Here is a 26,835-nt window from a genome sequence, read left to right as displayed (position 1 = left end):
CTGCCATTTTCCTCCCCGAATGCGCGCGCTGCCACCCTCCCTACGGCGGCAGTTAAGCGTTGCCGGCGTCATCCAATCGGTATCGCCCTAGGGGGCGTGGCCTCACGCGGCTTTTCGCCGTGAGCCCGCCTTCGCCCCCAGGAGGGAGGGCGGCGGCGGCGGCGGCAGCGAAAGAGGGGAGGAGGCGGGGCCTATATCTAGTCCCGCCCCTTTCCTTGGCCTCGCCATCGGCGGCGGTGGCGCCTGAGCTCCACTGTCGCTCTCCTTCCCACTCTCCTCTCGGCCAGGTCGCTCGCAGCACCTTCGGTTTCCTTCTTGCCTGACGGGGAATCCGCCGCAGCGAGAGGAGGCGGCTCGGCCGGTGACGTCGCGGCTGGTGTTCGGTGCGAGCGGGCGCCCCCGGCTGTTTCCGGAGGAAGGAGAAGCGCAGGCAGCGAGTGAGCGAGAGGCTCCATCCCCCACCCGTAGGGAGGGAGTGCGGCAGCGGCGGCGGCGGCGCAGACAGGGCCCGGCGACGACGACGACGACGACGACGAGGCGGCGGCGGCGTAGGAGGAGGAGGAGCAGCTAGAGCAACCCCCGGCCGCGGCGGCCACCACCACCACCCACCACCACAGCGACACTCGCCCCCACAGCGCAGGAGAAAGGATGGCGCTGAAACGCATCAACAAGGTGAGCGGGGGGCGCCCAGGCGGGGTCTGCCTCGGCCGGCCTCCGGAAAGCCCTCAGCGGCGGGGACGGGTGGGACAGGCTGCGGGTGGTGGGAAACGGGGCTCCCCTTCCCCGCCGGGCCCTGGCTCTTCCCCGAGGCCTTCGGGGGTCCGCGAGAGGGGCTCGACCCCGCTCTCTCCGTGTCAGCTTCGGCCCCTCGCTGCCTGGAAGCTCCGGACCGGGGAGGCATTGTCATGACAAAGCCCAATTTGCCCATCCGGCTTCGGGCGGAGAAAAGAAAAGGGGGCAGAAACGATTCCCCCTCACCACTACCACCGTCTGTGTGTGTATTTGTGTGTGTGTGTGTCTACATCTGTGTGAAATCCGCCTCCCCGTCAGCCAGCTCCTCTGTTCTGGCCGGGAACTTCTTTCCCGCATTGTAAGATGGCGGCGGCGGCGGGTTTGCCTAGTTCAGGCGCTTCCCTGGGATCTCTTTCTCTCTCTCTCTCGCCAGCTTTCGGCAATAACATGACTGACACACGCACATCCACATTCTCGGCCGCTGCAGCTGCCGACCGAGCGTGTCCTCTTCGGAGTCCCCGTCTGCCTGCCCGCCCCCTCCCTTTTTTCTTTGAATTTTCCCCTTTCTCTCTTCTATGGGGGGGGGAAAGGGGGTTGGGTGTTAAATGCGGAATACACGGCTTTTGCCTGCGCTCTTGACAAGGGGCGGAAGTATGTGGCGGCGGCTGTGTGATGCATCGAGAATTTCGTTCTTGCACAATCTAGAAGGAGGGTGGAGTAACGAGCTAATTTGAAACGAGTGTCGTGGTGGAGGAAGTCAGCCCGTATTCCGAGGGGAAGAAGGTTCGCTGGTGGTGGCGGCAGCAGCAGCAGCAGAGGGTGCGGCTTAGGTAACGTCGTCACCCGCCTGGTTTCACTGATGACGTTTTTGGGTTTCTTTTCTCTCTCTTTGCAAACCGACGGGGGGGTCCGCTGTGAAGGAAGCCCTACAAACTCCTTGGGTCTTGGGATCGCGTTGGGAGAGGTTTTCGATCCTCCCCCCCCCCCCGTTGGTTATGAATTAAGAAGCTGAACCATTTATATTAACAGTGTGAGGCTCCTTTTTGCCAGCAGTGTATTTGCTGACGTCGCCGCTGCTACACAAAAGCACAGCCCCACATCTTGCCCTCTGCGCTCACTGGTGTGTTTGGACAGAATTAGTATTAAATAAAATCTTAATAACAGCTTCTGGTAAGCTTGCTCTCGAACTTGTTTCCCCTGCAGTAGAGAATAACAACTCTTAAGGGAGTCGCCCAGCTTTAATTAGTTTTGTCAACAACATATAGAGGCAAAACGTTTAGCAGCTCGACTCTCAAGTGCTTATTAGTAATGTGTGTGTAAATGCCTTAGAATTCAAAGAATTAGACAGGAAGTGGACTCGCTAGAAAGTCCATGGCAAAATGGATATTGAATTTATGGTATTCTCTTAACTGTTTTTCTGAAGGCATGTTAAAGTATCACACTGAGTGGCAGGTTATCTTTTGAAATTCAGGTTCTCTGGATAAAAATGCTCTCAGGAGCCAAAGTCTATACTCTAGAGTTGGGACACTGAGCACTTCAATAGAAATAACACTGATAATTTAACCTTGCCCAATGTTGGCTGAAATCAATGCACATGTACTGTTCTAGAACTCCTTATGAATCACTCATGAAAATTGATGTTCCTTTTTCACCTAGTCCTCCTAGGGTGTGATTGAATAAATATGCATTTTGATTAGTTGACATAACATGTTTATCGTGTCATGTAACTACACAAAATTACCTAGACAAAACACAAGATAAGTATTGTAGGCCAAGCAAAAAATCAAAATGTTAATGATCTTAAAGGAGACCTTAAACTAGGCAGTGACCACTGTGAACTTATAGGTCTGTTCTAGCTTCAAGTAGTAATTTTGCATAACATTTTCAATTTTAATCTACCAAAAGGCCCCTTACTAGTCCTACAATTTGAAGTACACATTTTCTGCTGTTTTCCTTAACTATTCTGATGCAGCCATAATAGGCAATAAAAGTATTGTAGGACAGCTTTCATATTTGCCTAAAGAGCTATGAATTCATGTAGACTTCCATTTAATTGGCATATCTTCATCTTGAGCTATATCTTTTGCTAAGATGCTTGTTTACTCATTCATTGCTAGCTTTATATGTTTATTAAATTGATGCAATTCTAGAGGCAATCTACACATTGGTAGGCTAAGGCTTTATAAAATTTACTAAGTGTAAATCTACCTCTTTAAGAGAATCCTTGAAATAACTCATTCTGTTTCTGTTTCAATTAATGCAACTATAAATATTGAAGCTTCAGTGTGGAAAGAGATTCGATTTTTTAAAAGCAACGTTCATGAAGTACATTTGGGAATTTGCTTATGTTCTTCTTAACCCAGTTTAAGGACTTGAGTTTGGCACTATTAGGGGGGCTTTTTAAGCACTAGATTGTTTTCCTTGTGTTGTTATACCCCTCAAGAAATTCTTTAAGAATTAGTTGTGTCGTGGATGAAAATATTGTTTAAAAGTAATCAGCCCCATGGAATGAAAATCATTGAGGCCTTTTGTGTAATTTGAATAAAACAGAACTAGCCAGTATCGTAAACCTAGTGGTGGTGGTGCCCAGGATGCAGGGAGGATCCAGTGGCCTTCTAACATTTGATGGATTTCAACTTGCATAATCCCTCACCGTTGGCTATACTGGTTGGGGTTGATGGTATTTGGATTCTAACATGGTGGGCCATAGCTTCCGCACATTCATAATAAACGTCTATTGTTAATTGGTTCTTAAATTACCAGCTGACCACCGTGCCTCCTATTCCCGCTTACCTTTAACATTGCTAAAAGTTCCTTGACAATTCCATTTTGTGTAACCCTCCTTCAGAGGAGCTCAAGGTAATGTAGGTGGTTCCTTCTCTTCTGTTCCCCATCCTCCCGGCAGCCCCTTTTTGTAGTTCAGGTTACCAAAATTAGTCAAATAAATAAACAGATCTGACTTTTAGGAGACATCTGAAGGCAGCCCTGTACAGGTAGGTTTTTAATGTTTGAGGGTTTTTGTCTTTTAATATTTTGTTGGAAGCCGCCCAGAGTGGCTGGGGCAATCCAGTCAGATGGGCGACATATAAATAATAAAAATAAAATTATTATTCTTCAGAGGGAGTGACTGCCCAAGGTCATTCAGTGAACTTTTATGTATGAGTGGAGATTTGTACCTCTATGGATGGAGCGCAGTATACAAATTTAATTGATTAATAATAACCTGGTTTCCCCAGTTATACACCAGTGGTCTAGTGGCTACACCATGCAATGTTTAGCCAATTCTGTCTGTTCTTGATAATTAAACATTTCTTACTATTTATTTTTCCCATTACCACCTTTTATTTGCTTCCATTATTATCTTGAATTTTAATTCTGTCAGGACTTTTACATGTGTAGTTCATTCACATTTTCATCCCCTTAATGACTGATGCAGAAATGCTTTTTTTAGTTGGAGACACTTAAAATGTATATCCCAGTGAGATTTTTGTTTTTGTTCCTGTGGGATATCTCTTTTTAAAATATCCCAAGGTCTGGAACTTTAGTAGCCATGGATATTCAGCTTGGGTGAGCAAGATGGTATGGACTGACATTATTAATATTTTGTTCAGATAAATGTCGTTTCTGAATAGCATATGCAGGTTACGGGGGAGGGGGTTAATCCACATTTAAGTGTGTGTTATAAATGGTGGGATGAAGTCTAGAACTTGTTCTGACTATTCTTCCTGTAAAGTGGTTAAATCATGTAGGGAGAAAACTAAATTTGAAGCTTAGTAGCATTCATATATTTATCATACTCATCTTTTTTTTTACAATGGATATGAAAAGCAAAAGGTGGCAATTATTTGGTAGAATGTTGTTCCTTTAAGGCCAGTATTAGTCATTTGAGACCATCTGAATTTTTACTCTCTAATAAATAAGTGTTAAGATCAGTGTGTGCTTAACTGGCAATTGTTACACTGCATTCAGTTATCTTCATTCTTTGTCTTCTCTGCCATCTGCTTTTCTGTCAACATTGCATGATTCTAGGTTTACTTTGTTTTCCTTTGTCTTCAGGTACAGCCACCCAAAAATGTCACAAAAACATACTCTGGGCCATTTTGGCAATTGTTTAAGTGCCTTAGTTCTTCTATCTTGCATGATACTAATTTCCAGTGATGTTAGACTTAGGGGTTGCCAACACAAATGGTACAAAATGCCTGGCAGTTGATCAAATCAGTCTTCAATTGGTTATTGCATGTTTGAATGCATGCCTTACCATCAGCAGAGTGATTTGATGTATTGGGAAAAGTCTTTTAGCCTACATTTCTCGGAGTATTTTCTTGTTTGGTGGCGCCTCTGTGAATACTGCCTAAACAGACATGCAGTCCTTCACCTGCAGTGTGAGATGGCACAAGTTAATTTGTATGTGTTTATACCTTTAACAAAAGGGATGCGGGTGGCGCTGTGGGTTAAACTACAGAGCCTAGGACTTGCCGATCAGAAGGTTGGCGGTTCGAACCCCCACGACGGGGTGAGTTCCCGTTGCTTGGTCCCTGCTCCTGCCAACCTAGCAGTTCGAAAGCACGTCAAAGTGCAAGTAGATAAATAGGTACCGCTGCAGCAGGAAGGTAAATGGAGTTTCCATGTGCCGCTGTGGTTTGCCGGATGCTGTATGCCAGCTCCCTCGGCCAGTAAAGCGAGATGAGCGCCGCAACCCCAGAGTCGGTCACGACTGGACCTAATGGTCAGGGGTACCTTTACCCTTTATACCTTTAACAGGTATCTCTTTTTAATTCTTTAATTTCATGTCTGCTTAGTTTTGCTTCAATGTCTGGATGCCCGCAAACCTTAGCAAGTTCTTACTGCAGTTTATTGCTGCCTTAGTCATATCCTGTGGCGGGGTGGGGGGGATAACATGCCCTTGAGGTGGGAGCACATAAACATTGATAATAATTGCTGCCAATTTTTATGGAGCAATTGAGCTCCATATATATATATATATATATATATATATATATATATATATGCTTTCGTAGATTTTCACGGGTACAGGAATGCAGGTTTTGGTGTCTTCGGGTGTCTTCCCGTGTAAGAGTCGGGGTGTCTGTGCGACGTTTCGACGAGGTCTCACTCGTCATCTTCAGGCTGGTGCTTTCGGCTTCTTGTTACTGGAACAGAGCAGAATCTGGTGTTTGAGTTCCTATAAATACTGTTGAGGGGTGTGGTGTATAGCCTCCAACGTTCTGGGCGAAAGCACCAGCCTGAAGATGACGAGTGAGACCTCGTCGAAACGTCGCACAGACACCCCGACTCTTACACGGGAAGACACCCGAAGACACCAAAACCTGCATTCCTGTACCCGTGAAAATCTACGAAAGCAATATATATATATATATATATATATATATATATATATATATATATATATATGAGAAAAGCCCCAAACAAACTCTACTGTAGGGCTGTAATGACCTTTTGGCATGAGTTAACTAAATTGATCACTCATTAGAAACCCATTTAGTAGGAGAGTCTGTAATTACTTATTGTTTTAGAAGTGGAATGGGTTATCTCACATATTTGGGTGAGTTTGCATAACACACTAAACCATAGTTAAAGACAAAGTATAATTTAATCTGAACACACAAAATTGTTGGTTTAATCCTGCTGCACCACTGGGAAACAAGCTATATTCTGTGCTTGTGGTTTGTTTCTCCAAATGTACTATATACTGCTTATTATTTAGAGAGAAATTGTCATGAGCCTAGGTTCAGATGGCATTACAAGCTGCACTTTGGCTTATTTCCGGTTGGTGGTGGTGCAGCAGGAGGAATGAATTTAACTATTGTTTAATGCAACATGTGAACGAGTCTACTATTAATGATGATAGCAGTTGTTCCCCTGTTCATTTTTTTCTGTCTTTGCTGGGAGAAGTCAAATGCTTAGGCCTGATTGGAGAAAGATTATTCCAAATCAACTCTGGCGTCAATTCCTTCTGATACCGATTCTGCTTGGTTCTTCTTGGCCAGCAACAGCTGCTTCTTCAGACCTGAGTGTCTGAAGACAAGCAACTGAGCTGCCCTATTGCTTTGTCGGCATCCAGATTAGGATATAGAAGAGTAATGGCAAAGGGAGTTTGATTATCTTCCTGAATAGGCCTTATAGTGCTTCAGTTATTTTTACATTGACCCTGCCTTGTTTTGTAGACATTACACTTTAGATACTATCATTGGCAGGTACCAAAGTGAGTCCACAGTGTATTTACAGCACTCTGAAAGTGTGGCTGCCAAAAGAAAGCCAAGACTTCAAGAAGAAGCAGTGAAGAAACATACAGTATTTTTCGCTCCATAAGACGCACCCCCCTAAAAAGCAAGGAGAAATATCTGTACGTCTTGTGGAGTGAATGTGTGGTCCCTGGAGCCAAATTGCCCAGGGGCAAAAAGCAGAGCATGCTCTTTTTTTGAAAGAGGGAAGTGGGTGTTGAAACAAAGCCGCTGATCAGCAAGTGATCGGGAACGAGATAAGGGACGCTAGCAATAAAGGAGGCTGCATGGGAGCGGGGAGGTAAAGGAGGTAAAGGAGAGGAGACAGGGAGACTAAAGCAATGAGGAGAGAAATTAGAAGAAAAGGAGGAGCAAAAAACTGCTCCAGCTAAGGAAAAGACACTAAGGTAAACGAGGGAAGGGAGTGTTGAAAGGAAGCAGCTGATCGGGGAGGGAGATAAGGGATGCTAGCGATAAAGGAGGCTGCCTGGGAGGGGGGAGGTAAAAGCCCATGGATCCTCAGGATTTTTGCATTGGGCCATCTCAAATTCACCATCAGATCACATGGCATGTCCATGGCTACAGCCTGCACCCAAAAAATCATGCAGCCACTGTTGCCTGGGGCCGCAGTGGCGCAAACACTAGGTACAAAGCACAGATCCACAAGGATTCTCAGGATTTTTGCATTGGGCTACCCCCAAACTCACCATCAAATCACATGTCTGTGGCCACAGCATGAACCACAAAAATCATACATCGTTTCATTCAGAATATTTTTTTTCTTGTTTTCCTCTAAAAACTAGGTGCATCTTATAGAGCGAAAAATACGGTATTTACCAGTTCCTCTTGTCTCAGAAAGCACACTCATAGGCTCTGTATCTCCTCAGGTCATTCCATAGACTGAAGGAATGCCATGCATAGAAAGTGAATCACACACACACAGAGGGAGAGAGAATCTTAACATAATAATAATATATAATTAATTTTATTTATATCCCACCCTTCCCAGCCATAACTGGGCTCAGGGAGGCTAACATCAAAATATAAACACATTAATACATCAAATTCAGCAATTGACTGAAATACAGTTTAAAATCGGATTAAAATCAAATAAGATCAGGCACCTCTGGTATCAAATATGGATGGTTTTGGAAAGGATTACATATTATTCCGTTCTTTAAGCAAGCATTCTTATGGAGGGGACCACACAAAAAATGTTCTGTCTCTGGGCCCCTCAAGAGTCTAATAAAGGACCTGGTCTTGGCTGTGTGAAACATTATAGTTTAAACCTGTGCACAATACTGATAGGTGCGCTTTATAGCCCTTTTAATTCTCTCAATATGCTTCATAGATCCATAGTTTAGAACTAAGCGTTGCAAAATGTTCTCGGGGTGGCGCAGTAGGGATATGGACCACCACAACCATATGAACGTAGGAAAGCTTCCTTGGGTTTAAGTCAGACCATTGAGCCATCTAGCTTGGTAAAGACTTGCAGTTTGACTGTGGCTCTCTAGAGTAGCCTTTCCTAACAAAATGCCCTCTAGGTGATATCCATCAGCTCTAGCCAACATCACAAATGGTGAGGGATGGTGGCAGTTACAGCCTGAAACTTCTGGAGGGCACTATATCAGGGAAGGCTGCTTTAGGATTTTGCGATCTGCTTGCCTACTCGTTTCTAAAAGCTTCCCAAGTTTTCTGCTTCTTCCCCAGTACTGTTAAAAAAATAGGTTTGTATTTCTTTTTTCACTGGAATTTAAACCTGATAAGGGGCTGACAAATTTAGTTTGACCTTGGGTGCCACGAATTTGAGTTAGCTGCCAGGAATCTGCGCCTTTTATGAATGGTTTGGTCATGTTTAGCACTAGGGTTGCTCAGGGGGTGGGGCCGGGAGAGCTGGAGCTCATCAGGGTCATGCTGTACCTCTGAGTACTTGTTCCCTAAAGCAGAGAATGACATAAATTAGCCCCCAATTCCTCCCAATCATAGTCCCTAAAGGAATTTTGAATATAGCACAGAAATGTGTGAATCTTGCCAGGAGATCATTGAACAGGTTTAGTGCTAATAGTTACATTTTCCATTTGCTATGAAATGATACAGAACCTAAAATGTTGGTGTTATCTACTATACCAGCTTCAAACTATAGTTAAACTCATACAAGGTTAATTTTGCGCAGTGTTTGGGTTGGAGGGCCTTGTATGCATAAGTAACAAATCTGTAACATTGAGTAAAAGCTCTTTACTCAAAGCAGCATATGTAGAATAAAGCGTGTTCCTGATCTAGATTGCTGAACAAGGAAATGTGGTTGGAACACTTCAAGCTGCTTTTGACTGTGGGTTCTAATTTCAGGTAGTCATGTAGACAGACATGTCTAAGCGTTAAATGCTTTGCTTTCTCAAGTAACTTTTGCAAGGCTTCAAAAGAACATTCAGTAGTATGACTTCAACACACTCCATTAAATCTTCTTTTATAAATGAGTGAATTTTTCTCCATTAATTGGCAAAACTTCCTACTTTACATTTGGTATTGTTTCCTATAAGTTCCTTTCAACTAAGCTGCCTAGAAGAAACTAATTCCTTATTTCCTTTAAGTGGGTGAAATCCTATTGTGAAAGTTCTCAGTTTGAGACCAGAAACATTTCCAAAACGTTCAACTTGATATCCCCTCCTCTAGTCTATAAGCGTGTAGAGATCCTTTTGTACAGATCACACACAGTACACCACCTGCTGCAAGGAAAGATGTTGGACTGGTGCCCCAACATACCCTTTACAAAAGAGGACAGAATCGCTCTGATCATATGCTGGAAACAAGTAGTGGCTCTCCTCCACCAATACAGTGTGACTCCTCTACAGCAGGACATTCCTGCCCCCTAGGTCATAGCCAGCTTCAAGATTCTATCCCTTCAGGTGTGGTGTGCCCCACCATGAAGACCTGTCCTACAATTTGAGAACCACAGAATTACAGGGTGGAATAAACTAATGTGAAGTCATCTAAAGAGGCAACAATCCTAGTGGCTCTTAAGGATAATTGAATGAGTAAATCTTTTGAAAGAGCAGTCATGTGGCCTCCAGTGAAACTAGTAAATAGTAAGTAATGGAGTTATTTATACTGTTGTCAGTATTCACCAATTCACCAGTTACCTAACCTAATAGTAAAAGTTCTAAAAACACACTAGTCTGGCTTGGGACAAAGCTGTAGCGATAAAATAGATTTTGATGATCAATAATACGTGACCAATACCTCCTAGTGTGTTTCCAAACAAGTCACCTGGAGTATCTAAAAGAGTACTTACAGTTGCTTAGATTGATGGCAGAATATACATAACTTCTAAACCAAATTTGTGTTAACCAATATCCATAAAACCAAATTGAAAGCCAGCAGTCCTAAATAGTGCAACTTTCTTTCAACAAACAAAACCACCTTTTCTCTCCTCGGGCGCAATCTTACAAAGCAAATTTAGAAACTCTGGCCAGTGTATTATATAGCAGCTCAGAACCATGTCTTTGCAAGAAGTTCCATGTTTTTCACATTTTCTTGAAAACCTATGTATGTGCTTTGGAAGTGATCCTGGTATTTGGTATGTGTGGGTGAAATACAGTGCTCTAGTTTTGCTGTTCACTACTCAAAAAAACGCTGAGGCAGAGTGCACACAGGTACTAGGTTCAGTATTTCCATTAAAAGGATCACTGATAGCAGGACTAGGAATTCCACTACCAGGCCTGGACTTCCCTGTTGCTAATTGCTACTTGGAGGTTTAGTTAATGCAGACTCATCCAAGTCTAGTTTTTCCTGCTCCTAAGTTGTTTTGTAATGCAAGCAGCAGTAGATTTAGTTACCACTTGTTTCTTTCAATCTACGCATAGAAGAGAACCATTTCCCCTTTCTTCCTCTGTCACTTGAGCAAAATCATCATGGGAAATGAACTAAATATAAGCAATCGGAAGCTCAGTTCATATGCAAGCCATGCACCAAAGTTGTGAGTTCACTTAGTGGAATAGTGTCATCTAGAGGTAATTACAGTTGATATTATCTTAGGTTGTAATTATTCAAGGTAGAGAGAACTGCTGATCGCCAACGTTCTGCTATCATTATTGCTATCATTATTGCTGTTGCAACTTCTGTAGCCTATGATCCAGTCTTTACAACTGTAAAGCGTACGTACAAGGTGGTTGTACCATTTTTGTATTATAGAAAACAAGGTAGGAGGACTGAATTACCTGCAGCACTGGTTCTCAAACTGTGTGTACCAGTCTCTAAGCCAGGAATGCATCACATAATTTCTGGAAAGAATAAGATATTTATGGAGGTGGTCAGTGTCTCCTGTACTAGCTAAGGCTTGGATGAATTTAAGGCCCCCTGGCAGAGGACCTTCACTGGACCACATTGGATTCTGTGGAGTGCCTGAACCCTCATTGCTCCACTCTTCAAAGGAAAGCCAATGAACTGTTCTATTTTGCCTGTACATAGTTTCTAGAGCAGAGATGGTGGGGTGGGGTCAGTTGTTTTTTTCTAATGCTAGTGTTAGGCTTAGTATCTCAGTCCAAAGATCTTGCAGGTAGCAGTAGTTTCTATGGACACAGGTTATTTGTCTATCTGCCCACCTGTGGAACAAACAATTTGGGTTTGGAGGAGTGAGTCAGAAGATGGAGTTAAGTATGGAAGGAGACCTCAAATTTTGAGAAATAGCGTCTGCAGGGTTTCAGAAAGGCAAATCCTAAGTGAAGGATGGTTGTTGTTTTTTTCATTGATGGGAGGGAGGATCTTTCAGAAGCGATCATACTGCTGACAGACGCGTTCAAAATGTGTCTTGGAAAGCATCTTCTAGCCCAGGGGTCAGCAAACCTTTTTAGCAGGGGGCCAGTCCATTGTCCCTCAGACCTTGTGGGGGGCTGGACTATATATATATATATATATATATATATAATGAACCAATTTCTATGTCCCACAAATACCTCAGACATACATTTTAAATAAAAGCACACATTCTACTCTGATCCCCGGACCATCCACAGGCCGGATTTAGAAGGTGATTGGGCCTTAGTTTGCCTACCCGTATTCTAGCCCTCCATAATGCAAGCACATGCTTTCTGGCATGATATTTTCATAAGGGAACGTGTTTCACAGAGGCTTGAATAGGATTTAATGGAAGGAGCATGTTGACATACATAGTTCAAATGTCTCTGGTTCAAAACATTATTAGAAATCTCAGTACTATGATGCTAGTGGTGTTCTCATGGAGGAGCCTGTGTCTAGGGCAGAAGTTGTAGCAGTAGGACACCTGCCTTATGTTCTCCACGTTACTGAAGGCAGAATTGACTCAGTTGTTCACAAGCAAGACTGGAAACAGGGATTCTTAACTCCTGCCAATCAAAGTAGTGTTTCTTTTTCTACAGACAGTTTTTGGTGTTGACCACTTCTACTACCTAATAGCAAAGTGAGCCTCTTCAAAATGCCAAACAGTGATGTGAAATAGTAAAGCTAGGAATTGGGGGGGGGCATCTTAAAAAGACATGCTATTAATGCAGCACAGTAATTGCTAATAACAGGTCGCTTATTCTCTAATTTGCTTGCCTACAGCACTTCATCACCACCTGGTTGCTTTTTTAGCTCCTGTGTACATGTGCCCTTGGAAGTGGGTGCTTATCTAGGGGCGAAACATGGGGTTTAAGGCTGTGCCATGGAGGGTATACACACATGTGTCTTGAATGTATTGCTGTTACACGTTAGGCAAGTGCTAAATTAGAGGCTGGTTTTTGTTATCAACATTGTGTTCCCTTTATGCTTTGAATTTTCACTTAATGGGGTATTTGTCATTAAATAATTTGTTGGGGCATCCAGAAATGGGGTTAACTCAGCCTTTCTCAACCTGTGGGTCCCCAGATGTTGTTGAACTACAACTCCTATCACCCCTAGCTAGCAAGACCAGAGCTCAGGGATGATGGGAGTTGTAGTCCAACAACATTGGGGACCCACAGGTTGAGAACCACTGGATTAACTAGTCTAGATTAGGAGCATGTTTCTTTCCTGGTTAGATTAGCTTTCCTCAACTCTATCAGCAAGTACATTGGTAATAATATAAAGCGATAATAGAGCTTTCTTCAAAGCATATTTTGGTGCAGAATTCAGTAGCCAGATTGCTCACTGGAGCAAGACAGTTTGAGCATTATTCACGGATCCTTGCCCTACTGCACTGGCTGCAGATTAGTTTCCAAGCCCATTTCAAAGTGCTGGATTTGACCTATAAACCCATAAACGGCTCAGGACCTCAATACCTCAAGGACTGCCTCTCTTTATATGAACCTACCTGGACCCTGCGATCACCATATGAGGCCTTTGTATGCCTCCCCCCAAAAGGTCAGGAGGATGACAACACAAGAATGGGCCATTTCTGCAGTGGCTACCTGTTTGTGGAATACTCTCCCCAGGGAGGTTTGGCTGCTGCATTCATTATACTGTACATCTTTATGCACCATTAACATCATATACACTTTTAAATGGGGGGAGGGGGATTATTTGTTTGGTTTTTTTTTGTTTGTTCCTGTTTTTCTAATGTATATTGTGTTTTTATCTTATGTTGTGAACCGCCCTGAGATCTACGGTTGAAGGGTGGTCTAGAAATATTATTATTATTTATTATTGAGACGTTACGCCAATTGGGATTTTACTCTGCTGTATGAAACCAGTGGAAATTAAAGTAGTGCAAACCATTTTGACTTTCATTGGTAAAGAGTTCTGGAGAGTAAGATTGGTAGAACTAGTTTTAAAGGATATGTATCAGTCTATGGATTGGGCAGATGTTTTAAGTTTTTCCTGGGTAAAGCAAACTGTCCGGTAAATGGCAATCTGCAGGAAACCAAAAGTTGTATTTCATCAGATGCATGTGATTAGCATATTGCAAATATCCTTTTCTTGAGCAAGGTCCTCAAGCTGGCGGTGACTCTTCTGAATGAGAATGATCTGGATACCTTTCAGTCTGGTTCTGACACACTTAGTTGCCCTGATGGATACCTGTGTAGGGATAATGAGAGTTGGAGTGAAACCCTGATAATTTTCCTGAACTGCATGTTGGCCTCTGATGCCATCGCCATCAGCCTTTCCAAAACAATACCTGTTACCTGGCTTCAGAGACAGCATATTGTTGTAGTTCCTCTCCTAATTGCACGGCTAATTCCTGAAGGGTGTAATTTAATTCCTGAAGGTGTACTTTGATGTGAGGTGGTGGAAGTATTGAATCCACTGTCTGGTGATGGATGAGGGCCATCCACCCAGAGCTCAATCCTAACAAGATGGTGGTGCTGTTGATGGGTGGTTTTTCTGCCTAGGCACAAACAACTTGGACACAGTTGCATTTTCTCCGAAGGATCAAATTTACAATTCAGGGGTGTTAACTGTTCCAGCTTTGTCACTGGGGGCTTGCCTCTGTGGTTTGTAGCACCTATCTTCATTGTGGGCTGGTGCGCCAGCTAAATCCTGGACAGATTTGGCCTTGCCTTGGTAGTTCATGCTCTGATAGCCTATTGCTTTGCACTATACATGAGATTTCTTTTGAAAGCTTTGGAGATTTCAGTTGGCTCAAAATGTAGCTGCTAGACTTCTAACTAGGTCTCATCCTAGGGAACATGCCATGTTCCCTAGGAAATAGCTATGTTGGCTTGTAACTCATTTACAGTCTCAATTCAAAGTGCTGTGGCTTACCTTTTTGAAAAGCAGTTTATGGCCTGGAGTTTGGGTACTTAGAATCATAGAATCTTCGAGTTGGAAGGGAACCAAGGGTCATCTAGTCCAACCCTTTCAATGCAGGAATATCAGGTAAAGCATCCAGACATAGTCTCAATGAGGTTTATGAACGTGTCTAACTTAGGTCTATCTTTGCTTGCTCCCAAATGTAACTGGATGTGAATCGAGTTCTGTGACATAAGGTCCTTGTGAAGTGAGGCAGGTGATGACTGGGGTGAGGGCCTTCTGGTTGTGGATGTCCCCTTTGAAGCTATACTTTCCAGCGAGGCTTGCCTAGTGACCACTCTGTCATTTTGTTAACAGGCAGAAAATGTAATTTTAAAAAAGGTTCCTCTGTTTTATTACAAGCAGCCCCAAGGGCATTGCTGAAGGGCACAATTAAGCATCCTGGTTTCCTGTATGTATGTATGTATGTATGTATGTATGTATGTATTTGCTTGCACACTAGGTCATGGATTGGCTTAGCATGGCATGCAGATGGGAGCCATTATGTAAGCGAAAGACAGCTCCACACAATGGATATTCCCTATCGCTATATCCTCCCATCCCAAAACAAGCTCTCCAGAAGGTTGGCAGAGAACTAAGGAACATGTTGTGCCCTGTTGTGTAGACCTGCCATAGTAGAGGGAAGTTGTGCAAAATGGGCAGAACAAATCAACTTTTATTTGAGAGCACTATTTGGGAGCATAGGAGACTGTAGGGAGGAGTAGGTGAAGGGATAGGTTGGTTGCATGAACTGCCTTCTGCTTGTGCAGTGTTGAAGATGACTCATAAAGGTGTAGGTAGGTTAATTTGTAACACACATCCCTCAAAGTGTGCTAGTTCTTACTTTATTTCATGCACTTTTAATATACCTCTTGAGTGTAAGAAAAAATGCACCCTCAAAGCGGTATAGGGGGGAAAGAATAAAATGTGAAAAACAGCTATTTAAAGCATTCAAACAATAATCAAAAACAGTGGTAAGGTAAAAGCAGATTAAAACACATGTAAACATTCTACATCTCTGGGTAGGCTTGTCTAAACATGTTTTTAGCAGGTGCCAAAAAGACTACTGTGAAGGCTCTTGACTGATGTCATTAGGCAGGGAGTTCCACTTCTGCCACACTAAAAGACTTGATTTCTCACAAATGTGGAATGAATATTATGTGGCAACGATAACTTTACCAGTTCTACAGATTGAAGCTGTTAAGTGAGCATAAATGAGGCAAGGTGACCTTGCAGATAAACTGGTCCCAAGGTGTTAAGGCCTTTATATAATAATGTCACACCATGAACTTGGCCTGGTAGCAAATCTGCAACCAGTGCAGGTCTCTGGCAGCGTCTAACTCTTGTTAGCAGTTGTGCTGCAGCATTATGCACTAATTGCAGCTTCTGTATCAAGTGCAAGGGAAGTGCCACAAAGAGTGCATTGTGATAATCCAGTCTTGAAGAAACCAATGCATGAACTACTGTGGCCAGGCTTTCCCAGTCCAGGAATGGCCATAGTTGCCATAGTAGTTTCAATGGCTGGAAGTGCCTTCAGTTACAAAGCTGGATCCAGAAGCAGCCCCAGATTGGGAACCTGCACCTTCAAGTGGACTTAATTGCAACCTGCAATTACAGTGGTACCTTGGTTTACAACCACAATTCGTTCCAGAGGTCCATTTGTAAACCAAAACAGGTTGCAATCCAAGGCATGCTTTTGCCAATGGGGCCTCAAAAAAAAAAATTGTCTGTGATCCTCCCAAAAAAGTTTGTAATTAAAAAAAGGTTGCAAACCGGGACACGCACTTCCGGGTTTGACATGTTTGTAATCCAAAACATATGCAAACCAAGGTACCACTGTACTGTGTTGTGAAGTCATTATCTGTGGTCAGACTTTAATTCTGCTGTATGCCATTTCTTTGAGTGGATATGCTATGTTTCCTTATGAGAAGGAAGCTAAATTATATTGCATGTCATGGGATGCTTCCGCACAGTAAATGCTTGCTTTACTCTGAAAACATACAAACCTCTGAAAATATAGCAAAATGGAGAATATTAAGGCAGGGACTTATTATCTTCATTTCAAATACAGTGGTACCTCGGGTTAAGTACTTAATTCGTTCTAGAGGGCCGTTCTTAACCTGAAACTGTTCTTAACCTGAAGCACCACTTTAGCTAATGGGACCTCCTGCTGCCGCCGCGCCACCGGAGCACAATTTCTGTTCTCATCCTGAAGCAAAGTTCTTAACCCGAGGTACTATTTCTGGGTTAGCGGAGTCTGTAACCTGAAGCACCACTGTAGAGGTTGAAGTGCCTGTGTATGATAGAAGTTGATTGTGTGTTTCTACAACAAAGTGTTGCTCCATTAATATAACATATTACTTTCTGTGGCAACAATTATAGTGCACAAATACAGTGAACACTAAAGGATTGTAGGTATATGCATAAAAACGAACGTAAATACTTGAAAGTGCCATGCTAACTTGCTAGTGTTCATTGGAAAAATGTAAGCTAGGAGAGCCAATGTGGTGTAGTGGTTAAGAGCAGTAGTCTTGTAATCTGGGGAAACGGGTTTGTGTCTCCGCTCTTCCACATGCAGCTGCTGGGTGACCTTGGGCTAGTCACACTTCTTTGAAGTGTATCAGCCCCACTCACCTCACAGAGTGTTTGTTGTGGGGGAGGAAGGGAAAGGAGATCGTTAGCCTCTTTGAGACTCCTTAGGATAGTGATTAAGTGGGATATCAAATCCAAATTCTTCTTCCTACTCCTCCTCCTCCTTCTAAGCTAGGAGTAACTTCTGAAAGTTCATGTTGCAGTTAGTGAACCATGCTGTATTCTTGCAGTACAGTCATGAACTAAGATTGCTTAAAAGGCTTCCAAATAAAGGCTCAACTCTTTCTGAAGTTTAGTATAGATTGGATGAATGCATGGGTAAAAGGGAAACTTGGCTAGGTGTCAGGAGGTTGTAACAACATCGCTGAAAATCTTGACTTTGTTCATCACATTCTTAACTGATGAAGGTTGGTAGCAATGCCTACCTGTAGCGTATTAATACTACCTTTGCTTTACACTGTATGTATCGAGTGCAGCTACATGTCAAGGGATGCTTCCGCATCCCATTCTTTATGGCTTGCTTGCATGAAAGTACACTAACAAGCTATTCTTAGTAAGGAATGAGCTTTTTTGTCTTGCTTCCCTTGACTCATGAGTACCAAACAAGTTAGCTGTAAATGTTCACAACCTCTGAACCCATTAATTAATTCTTTAAGAGAACATGGTAGCTGTTTTGTGTCACTCCGTAACAGTAATTTGGTATGGAATTAAATTTGAAATGGACAGAATATAAGATCCTCTTTCTGTGACCTTTCGGGAGGGGCAGAAATGACCTCTATATAGGATGTGCTCTAAAGGTAATATTTCTTTTTGTAGGAACTTAGTGACTTGGCTCGTGACCCACCAGCTCAGTGTTCTGCAGGCCCTGTTGGAGATGACAGTAAGTAACTGACAAACTAAGTTTAAACCTAATAAACCAATGTGACTTGCTCTATGTCTGTCTATGTGCTCTTTTCCCTAAAGAAATACTGATTTTTTCTTTTTTCCCTCCCTCTTCTCAGTGTTTCATTGGCAAGCCACAATTATGGGCCCTGTAAGTACTTCAACTTTCTGAACAATGATTTAAAATAGAAGTGTTTGAAACTCTAAGGCCACTCTCATCTCTGTTTTGAAGGTGTATTAGTAGGGAGGTTATAGTACCTTTTATTGGGCCAACTACCGCATTTTTCACCGTATAGGACGCACTTTTCCCCTCCAAAAATGAAGGGGGAATGTGTGTGTGTCCTATGGGGCGAATGCAGGCTTCAGGAAGCTATCCGCAAGCCGTGGGAGCCCGCGGGAGTTCCCGCCAGGCTCCCACGGCTTGCGGAGAGCTGCCTGCACCCCGAAGCCTGGGTGCGCTGAGCAGTCGCGCCCGGGCTTCATGTAGCTCTGCGCAAGCCCCGAGAGCCCTTCCACGGCTTGTGCAGAGCAGCCTGTTCTGGGGGCTGGGGTCAGTGGAAGCTCGGGCTTCCCCCGCCCCAGTCCCGCGCCTGGGGGGGAAATATTTCCCCCCCAAAAAACTAGGTGCGCCCTATGGGCCGGTGTGCCCTATGGGACGAAAAATACGGTGATTTATCTCAGTACAGATATTTTTCCGCTTCTCTTGGGAGGCTAAGGAGGCTACCAGTATTTGTCGTGAAAGTAGAAAATATTTGTAGACCTCTTTCTCAAATTGTACACAATAGAGATTTGTTTTATCAAAATATTTCTATACCACTTCTACCAGATCAGTCTCTGAATGGTTTACACTGTATCTTCAACCTTTTCAGACCCAGAGCCCATTTCTAATATAAACATGCATTTGTTTTCTTAAACTTTTACTTGCCTGGTGGTAGTGTATCTGTTCCAACCCACCTCAGATCAGTTAAAGACCAGTTCTTTATACAACTCAAAATACCAATAACAATATTTTAACATCAAAACTGCATAATAAGCAAGCAGATAAAGCAGGAATGTCAGCAAGATTTAAATTGCCTAAACATAAAGTTTAAGAATAAAAAAGGTTTCATTTAGTGACTGAAAGGAGTGTTGTAATGCAAAAAACTGTTTCTCTAGTTACTTCTTAATAGACACGGAAGAATATTCATGGGGATTTCCATATCTTCTCTTTTTATAAGACTGTATTGCCATATGCAGTGCTTGGTTAAACTGAGCTCTGGTAGAAATCTGGTAAACATCTTGTTGCAGATGGTTTTGCTTATAGTTAAGCTAATATTTAAACTTTGAGCACAGCTTACTGTTACTGTGCTTTGCTATTCTGAACTCTCTATGGGTCCTGCTAAAAATTATAACTTGGATCTGAATTTCCTTCTGACAGAATGACAGTCCATATCAAGGTGGTGTTTTCTTCCTGACAATTCACTTTCCTACAGACTACCCTTTCAAACCACCCAAGGTAAGCATAAATGTGGAAGAGTCTTTTGCTTCTAAAATAGTGAACTTCTCTGGGCTTGTGAATTATAGGCCACTGTCTAAGAAACAAGTATTTTTGTGGCTATATTTGCTTACAGTGCTTGTGTGATCTCTAATAGAAAAGCCTTGGCAGCTAGTTTACTCCATTAAATAACTGGTTTGCATGCTATTCTTGCTCAGGTTTGGATTGAATTGCAGCTAATAGATGAATTGTGTTCAAAAGATTCCAGAAATCAAATAATTTCTTATTCAGTTCTATAACTGTCTGTCATGCTTTTTTCTGGAGGGATGCAGGGGTACGCATACCCCTAAACATTTTGTGAATCTAAGTTTGACCTCATTGAGGGGGCAGTATTTCAATATGAGTAGGAAAGTGAGAGTACCCCTAAACATTTTTTAAAGAAAAAAAGCACTGGTTATATGTATGAATCTATGTTGTATTCAAATGATTATATAAAGTGTTTTGTCAGGAATTATTGAAAGTGCCTTCAGTCTAGTTCCATAATGTTGACTGGTGATAATCTTTGTAAAACCAAATCATGAACCATAGAACTAAATTTGTCTCCAAAGGTAATTCAATTCTTTGTTCAGAACAGCAGTTCCATGTGTTGCACAGCACTTATACAAGACCGTATTTCCTAAGAAGTTGGCAAGATAAAATATGGTCGTAGCTGATTAGAATACTTTAGATGTGAATGTATAAAATGGCATTTATTTCAATAATAGCTTGCTGTAAATGTGCCCCCTCACATGCATAAACTCTGAATATTTACAATAATGCACAAATAAACACCACGTAATTTGAGCTTTGGTGTTTTTAGGTTAAGTACCACAGGTCACATCACATTTAGTGCTTATGTAGGTTTTTTTAAAAAATTGATTAATCTTGTATAAGTGAAAACAATAAAATACTTGAGTGGGGAAAGAGTACCTAAAATGTGAGCAATTCCCTCAATGGTGTGTTTAAATAAATAGTGTGTACTCTAAATATTCTGACAACCAGCATCTTTTAACCAGAACAAAAGGACATGTGTGCTAACTGCAGATTGATATACATTTCTTCTAGGTTGCATTTACAACAAGAATTTATCATCCAAATATTAACAGTAATGGCAGCATTTGTCTCGACATTCTAAGGTCACAGTGGTCTCCTGCTTTAACTATTTCTAAAGGTAAGGGAAGTATTTCACAAAAATGTTGTCATTGGGTTAATGAAACAGCTTGTATTTTTTTTACTCCCGTTGTGGGAAAGAGGCATATCTGAATGTATGGCTTCTACCTCTCCCAGTGTATCTTTGGTTGATATTTGAGTGTTATTTTGACTTCATTGTTCTGACCATGACTATTAAAATTTGCAGTATATGTAAAACTTAGGTGCTATTTAAAATACTGATTTAGAACTGGCAAGAGAAAAAAATCTAGCCTAAATAATATGCCAACTTTGCAGCATATTAAAATGTAAGATTTTGATGTAGTTGATGCTGGAGTTGAATGACACTTTCATGTATTTACAGTCAAAATATTCAGGCAGTTACCATCACATATGTGATTGCTTTCTTCTTTGATATGTCTCCTTGTACTGATAAGCGAGACTTCCTAGAAAGTCATCAGCGTGATTTGGTTATAGGAGCACTTCTGTAGAGAATTGTGATTTTGGCTAAGGAGCAGTAAGCATTACACCTGAACTTGGATTAATACATGCCATGTCTATGTGTTTATACAGTGTTGTCCATAGGCAGAGAGGAATGTAGACAATATGGCTCAAGCTATTAAAATCTAGGATGAAGTTTGTGTTCTGCAATTTGCAGCATTCATGTGTATAAAGCTTTTAAATGAGCATTCAGTTGTCATTTCAACCAAGGGTGCCAGCAGGATTTTATTGGGCCCTCTGCCCCACTTGTAAAGGAGGGCACAAATTTGCTTAAGTTTTTCAGATGCTTAGTGTCACATGGCAGTTTGTATTGCCTCTTCAGGGTGAGATGGAGGGCTTAAATTCCCAAATGAACCTCCATTTTCTGTATCTAGAGAAAAATTGAGTGAACCACACTGGGGAAGACTCCGCCAAAAGGTTTCAAAATGTCTGGAGAAGGGACTTCCTGGGTCATTTTAAAACAATGTTAGGATATTCTTGAGCATGTACAATCATGGGTCTGGCTTGACACTTTGACTGTAAAACACTGAAAGGGGGTATCCGAATTTTATCTTTGAGATTTCTTCACATGTTACCTGAATGTTTTGTTTAACATTCATTCTACGTGGGATGAAGATTTCTAAGGAAAGAAAAGAAAACGGGGTCTAGGCCTTGTATAGTAGTACCCCATCTCAGCATTCCTGATTGTAATGAACATGGTCACACCCTTAGGCAACCTTTTTAATAAAGTATATGAGCCTGATGACATACACGTGCAGTGGGAGATAATTAGCTGGTCTTTCGATGAAGTATTTCATAGTCCTTTTCGGATTTTCACCATAAATGCTACTCTTTTGTTGCAGTACTGTTATCCATTTGTTCACTGCTATGTGACCCAAATCCAGATGATCCCCTAGTGCCAGAGATTGCACGTATCTATAAAACAGACAGAGACAAGTAAGTATAGCTCCCTTGGAAAGATTGCCTAAGTGAAGAGATGTGGTTAGAAAATTATTGAGTTTCTTTTGCTCTTTTCAAATTGGAGTTGAAAAGACCCAAATTGACTTGGGTTTAAATGCTCTGGTTTTTGTTTTTTGTTTTAAATACAGAAGGCTCCAGGACAGTGCTAAAACTGAAGTTAGACCCTAATCCTGGCCAAAATACTTATTTCTGTTGTTGGATTGTTATGGAACAGTTTAAAAACAGCACACAAGGTTTTGAGTTTGAGGGCGGGCGGAGGGAGTGCAAACTTATCTGATACTTCCATGGCTCTTAACTATTGCCTTCTGTTCTGGATTTAACTGTGGTTGCCTCAAATTTCCCATTAGTTCTAGAACTGCTTCCAGGTAGACTTAAAGGATCTATTCGCTCGTCTTTCTTACTAAATATACTTATCCAATTAGGTACAATAGGTTAGCAAGAGAGTGGACAGAGAAATACGCTATGCTGTAGGGTAAGACTATCTGCACTTCATGGTGCATTAATGATGTTGGGAATTCAGCACTTGAGTGCAGCATGCTTAAGGCACTGGATTTAACTAACAAATAAAAGATTGTACCAGTTACTGAAATACAAAGCTTAACAGCTCGATCGGTGTGAGAGACCTATTTCTGCATGGCTAAACAAGTAGAGCCAAACATAAAACAAGGTTTTTTAGTTGTTGTTTTTCTTGGTTCTGCAACTGCTGCTTTGTCTGGTAGGTGCTTTTGGCACTACTTCAAAGAAGATGGCTTTGGTCATCTACTGTAAACTGTTAAGTAAGTGAAATTCAGAGCTCATGAAGTAGAAAAAGTTACTAGGCATGTATAAGTAGGCACTAACATAATAACAGAGCATGTAAATATAGAACTGGTTCAATCACAGTAGAGCTCCTGCACAGTTCTCTCAACATCCCTGCTTTTTGAGAGGGAGGCTGGCTAAAGGACTTCGTGACTTGATTGTGCTGTTTGTCAGAGTTTGGAATTTTGCATTACTTGTCATAACACAACCGAACATCCACCTGTACTTGCACATTAAGATGTGATTTTCTAACATGCAGTAATATGTTTTACACATGAGATTTTAAAAAATGGCTTTGCCCAGTGTCTCTTACAAATTTAGGCTAGTGATCAAGAACAACACCAAAAGTAGTAGTGCGTCTGGATGGGGATATTTTAAGGCAGTCTGTCTGGCGTTAATGCTAGTTTTACTTCTTGTTTGTGCTATTTGGAGTGGTTTGTTTGGGACAGTTAAGGAAAATGGAAGCATAGATAGGGATTTTGTATGTTTAGAATTCCAATTTGTCCTATTTTCATTTCTGGATAACGTTGGCTGCTTTGTTTAGAGATAAAAGATCAATAATTTCTACACAAGTTAAACTAGGCGGAGCTGCTGTGTTCTATCAGTACAGTGGTACCTCGCAAGACGAATGCCTCGCAAGACAAAAAACTCGCTAGACGAAAGGGTTTTTTGTTTTTTGAGCTGCTTCGCAAGACGATTTTCCCTATGGGCTTGCTTCGCAAGACGGAAACGTCTTGCAAGTTTGTTTCCTTTTTCTTAACACCGTTAATACAGTTGCGACTTGACTTCGAGGAGCAACTCATAGAACGCGGTGTGGTAGCCTTTTTTGAGGTTTTTGAAGACTTTGGTGATTTTTGAAGCTTTTCCAAAACTTTCCCGACACCGTGCTTCGCAAGACGAAAAAAATCGCAAGACGACAAAACTCGCGGAACAAATTAATTTTGTCTTGAGAGGCACCACTGTAATGTCAAGTAGTTTCTTCATATTAAGTTAGCAACTACTTCACTATATTTTGGGTCTTCTGCCTGTTGGATCGAAAGCTTGACTTTCTAGGATTTTTGTTTTTCTGAGAAAAGTAGTATAAATTAGCATGTTCCTGGGAAGCTGAAGGAGACGTTAATGTGTGGAATATTTTATTTCTGATTGTAGTTTGGCTGATTTTGCTTAACATGTTTTCCTCTTACAGGTACAACAGAATATCTCGGGAATGGACTCAGAAGTATGCCATGTGATGCTACCTTAAATCAGAATAACCTGCATTATAGCTGGAATAAACTTTAAATTACTGTTCCTTTTTGATTTTCTTATCCGGCTGCTCCCCTATCAGACCTCATCTTTTTTTTTTTTTATTTACCTCTATCCATTCATGCACATGCTCATCTGAGAAGACTTTAGCTCTTCCAGCTTTGGACAATAACTGCTTTTTAGAATCTGTAAAGTAGTTATACAAGAACAATTGCCCAAGATTCAGAATTCTTTAAATGGAGCATGTGTGTTGTGGCCAATGTCTTCACTCTAACTTGGTTATGAGATTGAAATCATTCCTCACTGCTCTAACAGTTCTACTGAAGATATCGCCCAAAGGGAGGGAGATGGATGTTCAGTTTGCTCACATCACAGGAAATAACATTGCTGTAGCATCATCCATCTTGTTTTAAATCCTTCCAGTGTTAGAGACTGAGGTTTCATGACATACTTGTGCTCATAACTGGTATGGCTGGAGAATTGGTACAGAACCTGTAGCATCAGCAGAACAGAACACGTGATGTATCTTATGCATGTCAATAAAGGAATGACCAGTTCTTGTTCTACAGAGAATGGAAATTGGAAGTCCAACATCTCTTGTATTCCAAAATAGGGTCTCAGAACATTTTTGTAACTCTCATTTAAATTTTGTTAGGATGCTTGGAGCTATTAGTTAATCTATCTTCCACAACAGTTTAATATAGCACTGAATAAATGATGCAAGTTGTCAATGGATGAATGATCAACTAATAGCTCTCCTAGTAATTGATTTTATTTTCTTCAATAAAGTTACATAAACCAATGAGTTAGCTGCCTGGATTAATCAATATGGGAAACAAAATCTTTTGTAAAAGCAAAGGTGGTTTTTGTATATACCTTTTGGGATTTGCCTCATTGTTTGACATCAAATAATGATGTGAAGTTAGAGTGAACCTTTTTGCCATGTTCAGTTATAATACTTGGTCTGTTTTCAGGTTGACACATTGATCAGCCCTGGAGTAAGCAGAACTAATAAGCTAATCTAGTAGTGTAGACTTTAGTGTGCTACACAAGGTACTGGGAGCCAAGAGTTCAAATATGGACTTGGGGCCCAGCTGATATATGTACTGGTGTATCAGAGACACGTCCAGATGCACCCAGCTTGTTGACTGTGAAGCATTTCTTCACCGTGTACACTTGACAGCTGAAAGATCTTTATGTGGGAGTAATGAGGCAAAAATTGCAAAATAAAGTACTGTTTTGATGTGGGAATTGTCATGAGGTTGTGTTGAAGTGACTTTTCTATGTGGGATGTTTGCTATCCATCAAAGGACTACCATGCTGCCACATAACATTAATGAACATTTTTGTTGCAGTGGTCACTTTTCATTTCTGGTGGCTAAAATGAGTGAATAAAGTCATTGCTACTGGGTTTTTTTGTTTTGTTTTGAGAAGCACTGTCTTGTGCCACTCATTCTTGATCTTGTTGGTAATAAGGTATCTTTCCCCCTTTCTCTTCTTCCTACACTCATGATTTTGTCTCCATCCCTGTCTATAGCTCAGCATTTTCTAGCCTTGTATGATCAGTTTGTGCTTCTGTGACTTCTAGATCCACTTCTGGCACTGCTTATAGTTCTGTGCATCCTAATTCCTTGTCTCCACATAACTGTGGAAACCTAGATGTAAAATAAATGTTAAACTAACTTTTATAAAAGTGGAATATGTAGTTTGGCCATGGTTTGTTTCAACTTTTAAACATGATGAAAACCTACACATTTGGTTACTTATTCAAGACAAGCTCTTCATTGCTGTGCCTTCTTCAAGCAGCTTCCATCGCTAGTAATAAAAGTCACCTTGGAGGGCAAATGAGTGTTCACTTGCCAGTCAGGACTAGGTACTTGGAGGACGCTTCTCTGATAATTTTACATTAAACAGTTTCTGTAACCCAGACTGCTAGCCAAAATACTTTTTTTTAAAAAAAGTGGAATGATCCAGCTAAAGCTAAACATACAGTTTCCCTGGTATCCACTGAGAAGTTTTTGCTTAATTCTATTGATATAAACAGGAGTTATGAAGAGGTGCATAAATGTAGTTGGATTGTGCATGGGCGCATTGTGCGCAACTGAGGTTCTAAACACATCTGGAGGTGAAGTCCATTGCAAGTAGCTTCCATATGAAATTTAGGTTTGAGGTGTAAAGTTGAAAGGACACCATGCTCTGGATTATATAGTTGTGTATAAAGCTATGTGTGACTAACTTCTTATCAATACACATTTTCCATGGCTATTTTTTTACTACTATTAAAATTCTGCATTGCTAATATACAAGAGACTGGTTTCTAAACTGTACTTGAAATTTGTATAATTGTACAATCTGCATAAATCTGAGGCAAAGTTAGTCATGTAGCCAAATGTCATAGCTTGGTGGCGTCCATTTCCAGTCTAGATTGCTTACTATAGTTTGTTACGGAGTTCTAGTTTTTCTTCCACTGTGGTAGGTTGTGATATTTACTGCTTCATTGAG

At 41.5% G+C, this 26,835-nt stretch overlaps 1 protein-coding gene across 3 annotated transcripts; it reads left to right on the top strand.

The window, feature by feature from the left end:
* The first annotated feature begins 233 nt into the window (after window positions 1-233).
* Window positions 234-25,760, top strand: UBE2D3 (ubiquitin conjugating enzyme E2 D3). Of its 3 annotated transcripts, none has more exons than XM_082237116.1 (8): window positions 234-672; window positions 18,102-18,165; window positions 18,287-18,318; window positions 19,585-19,662; window positions 20,746-20,851; window positions 22,173-22,266; window positions 22,713-22,762; window positions 24,275-25,760. In XM_082237116.1, exons 1-7 carry the CDS (start codon window positions 649-651, stop codon window positions 22,759-22,761), a joined length of 447 nt encoding a protein of 148 aa, XP_082093242.1. In that variant the 5' UTR covers window positions 234-648; the 3' UTR covers window position 22,762; window positions 24,275-25,760. The 3 variants fall into 3 exon arrangements, with proteins under 3 accessions (XP_082093242.1, XP_082093243.1, XP_082093244.1); XM_082237117.1 differs by having other exon boundaries at window positions 22,713-22,784; XM_082237118.1 differs by lacking the exon at window positions 22,713-22,762 and having other exon boundaries at window positions 249-672.
* The last annotated feature ends 1,075 nt before the right edge of the window (window positions 25,761-26,835 follow it).

Source organism: Podarcis vaucheri (assembly GCF_965113315.1).
Source record: "Podarcis vaucheri genome assembly, chromosome: 9".
Classification (NCBI taxonomy): domain Eukaryota; kingdom Metazoa; phylum Chordata; class Lepidosauria; order Squamata; family Lacertidae; genus Podarcis; species Podarcis vaucheri.
Note: the sequence above shows the minus strand (reverse complement) of the source record. Positions and strands in the feature narration are given on the sequence as shown.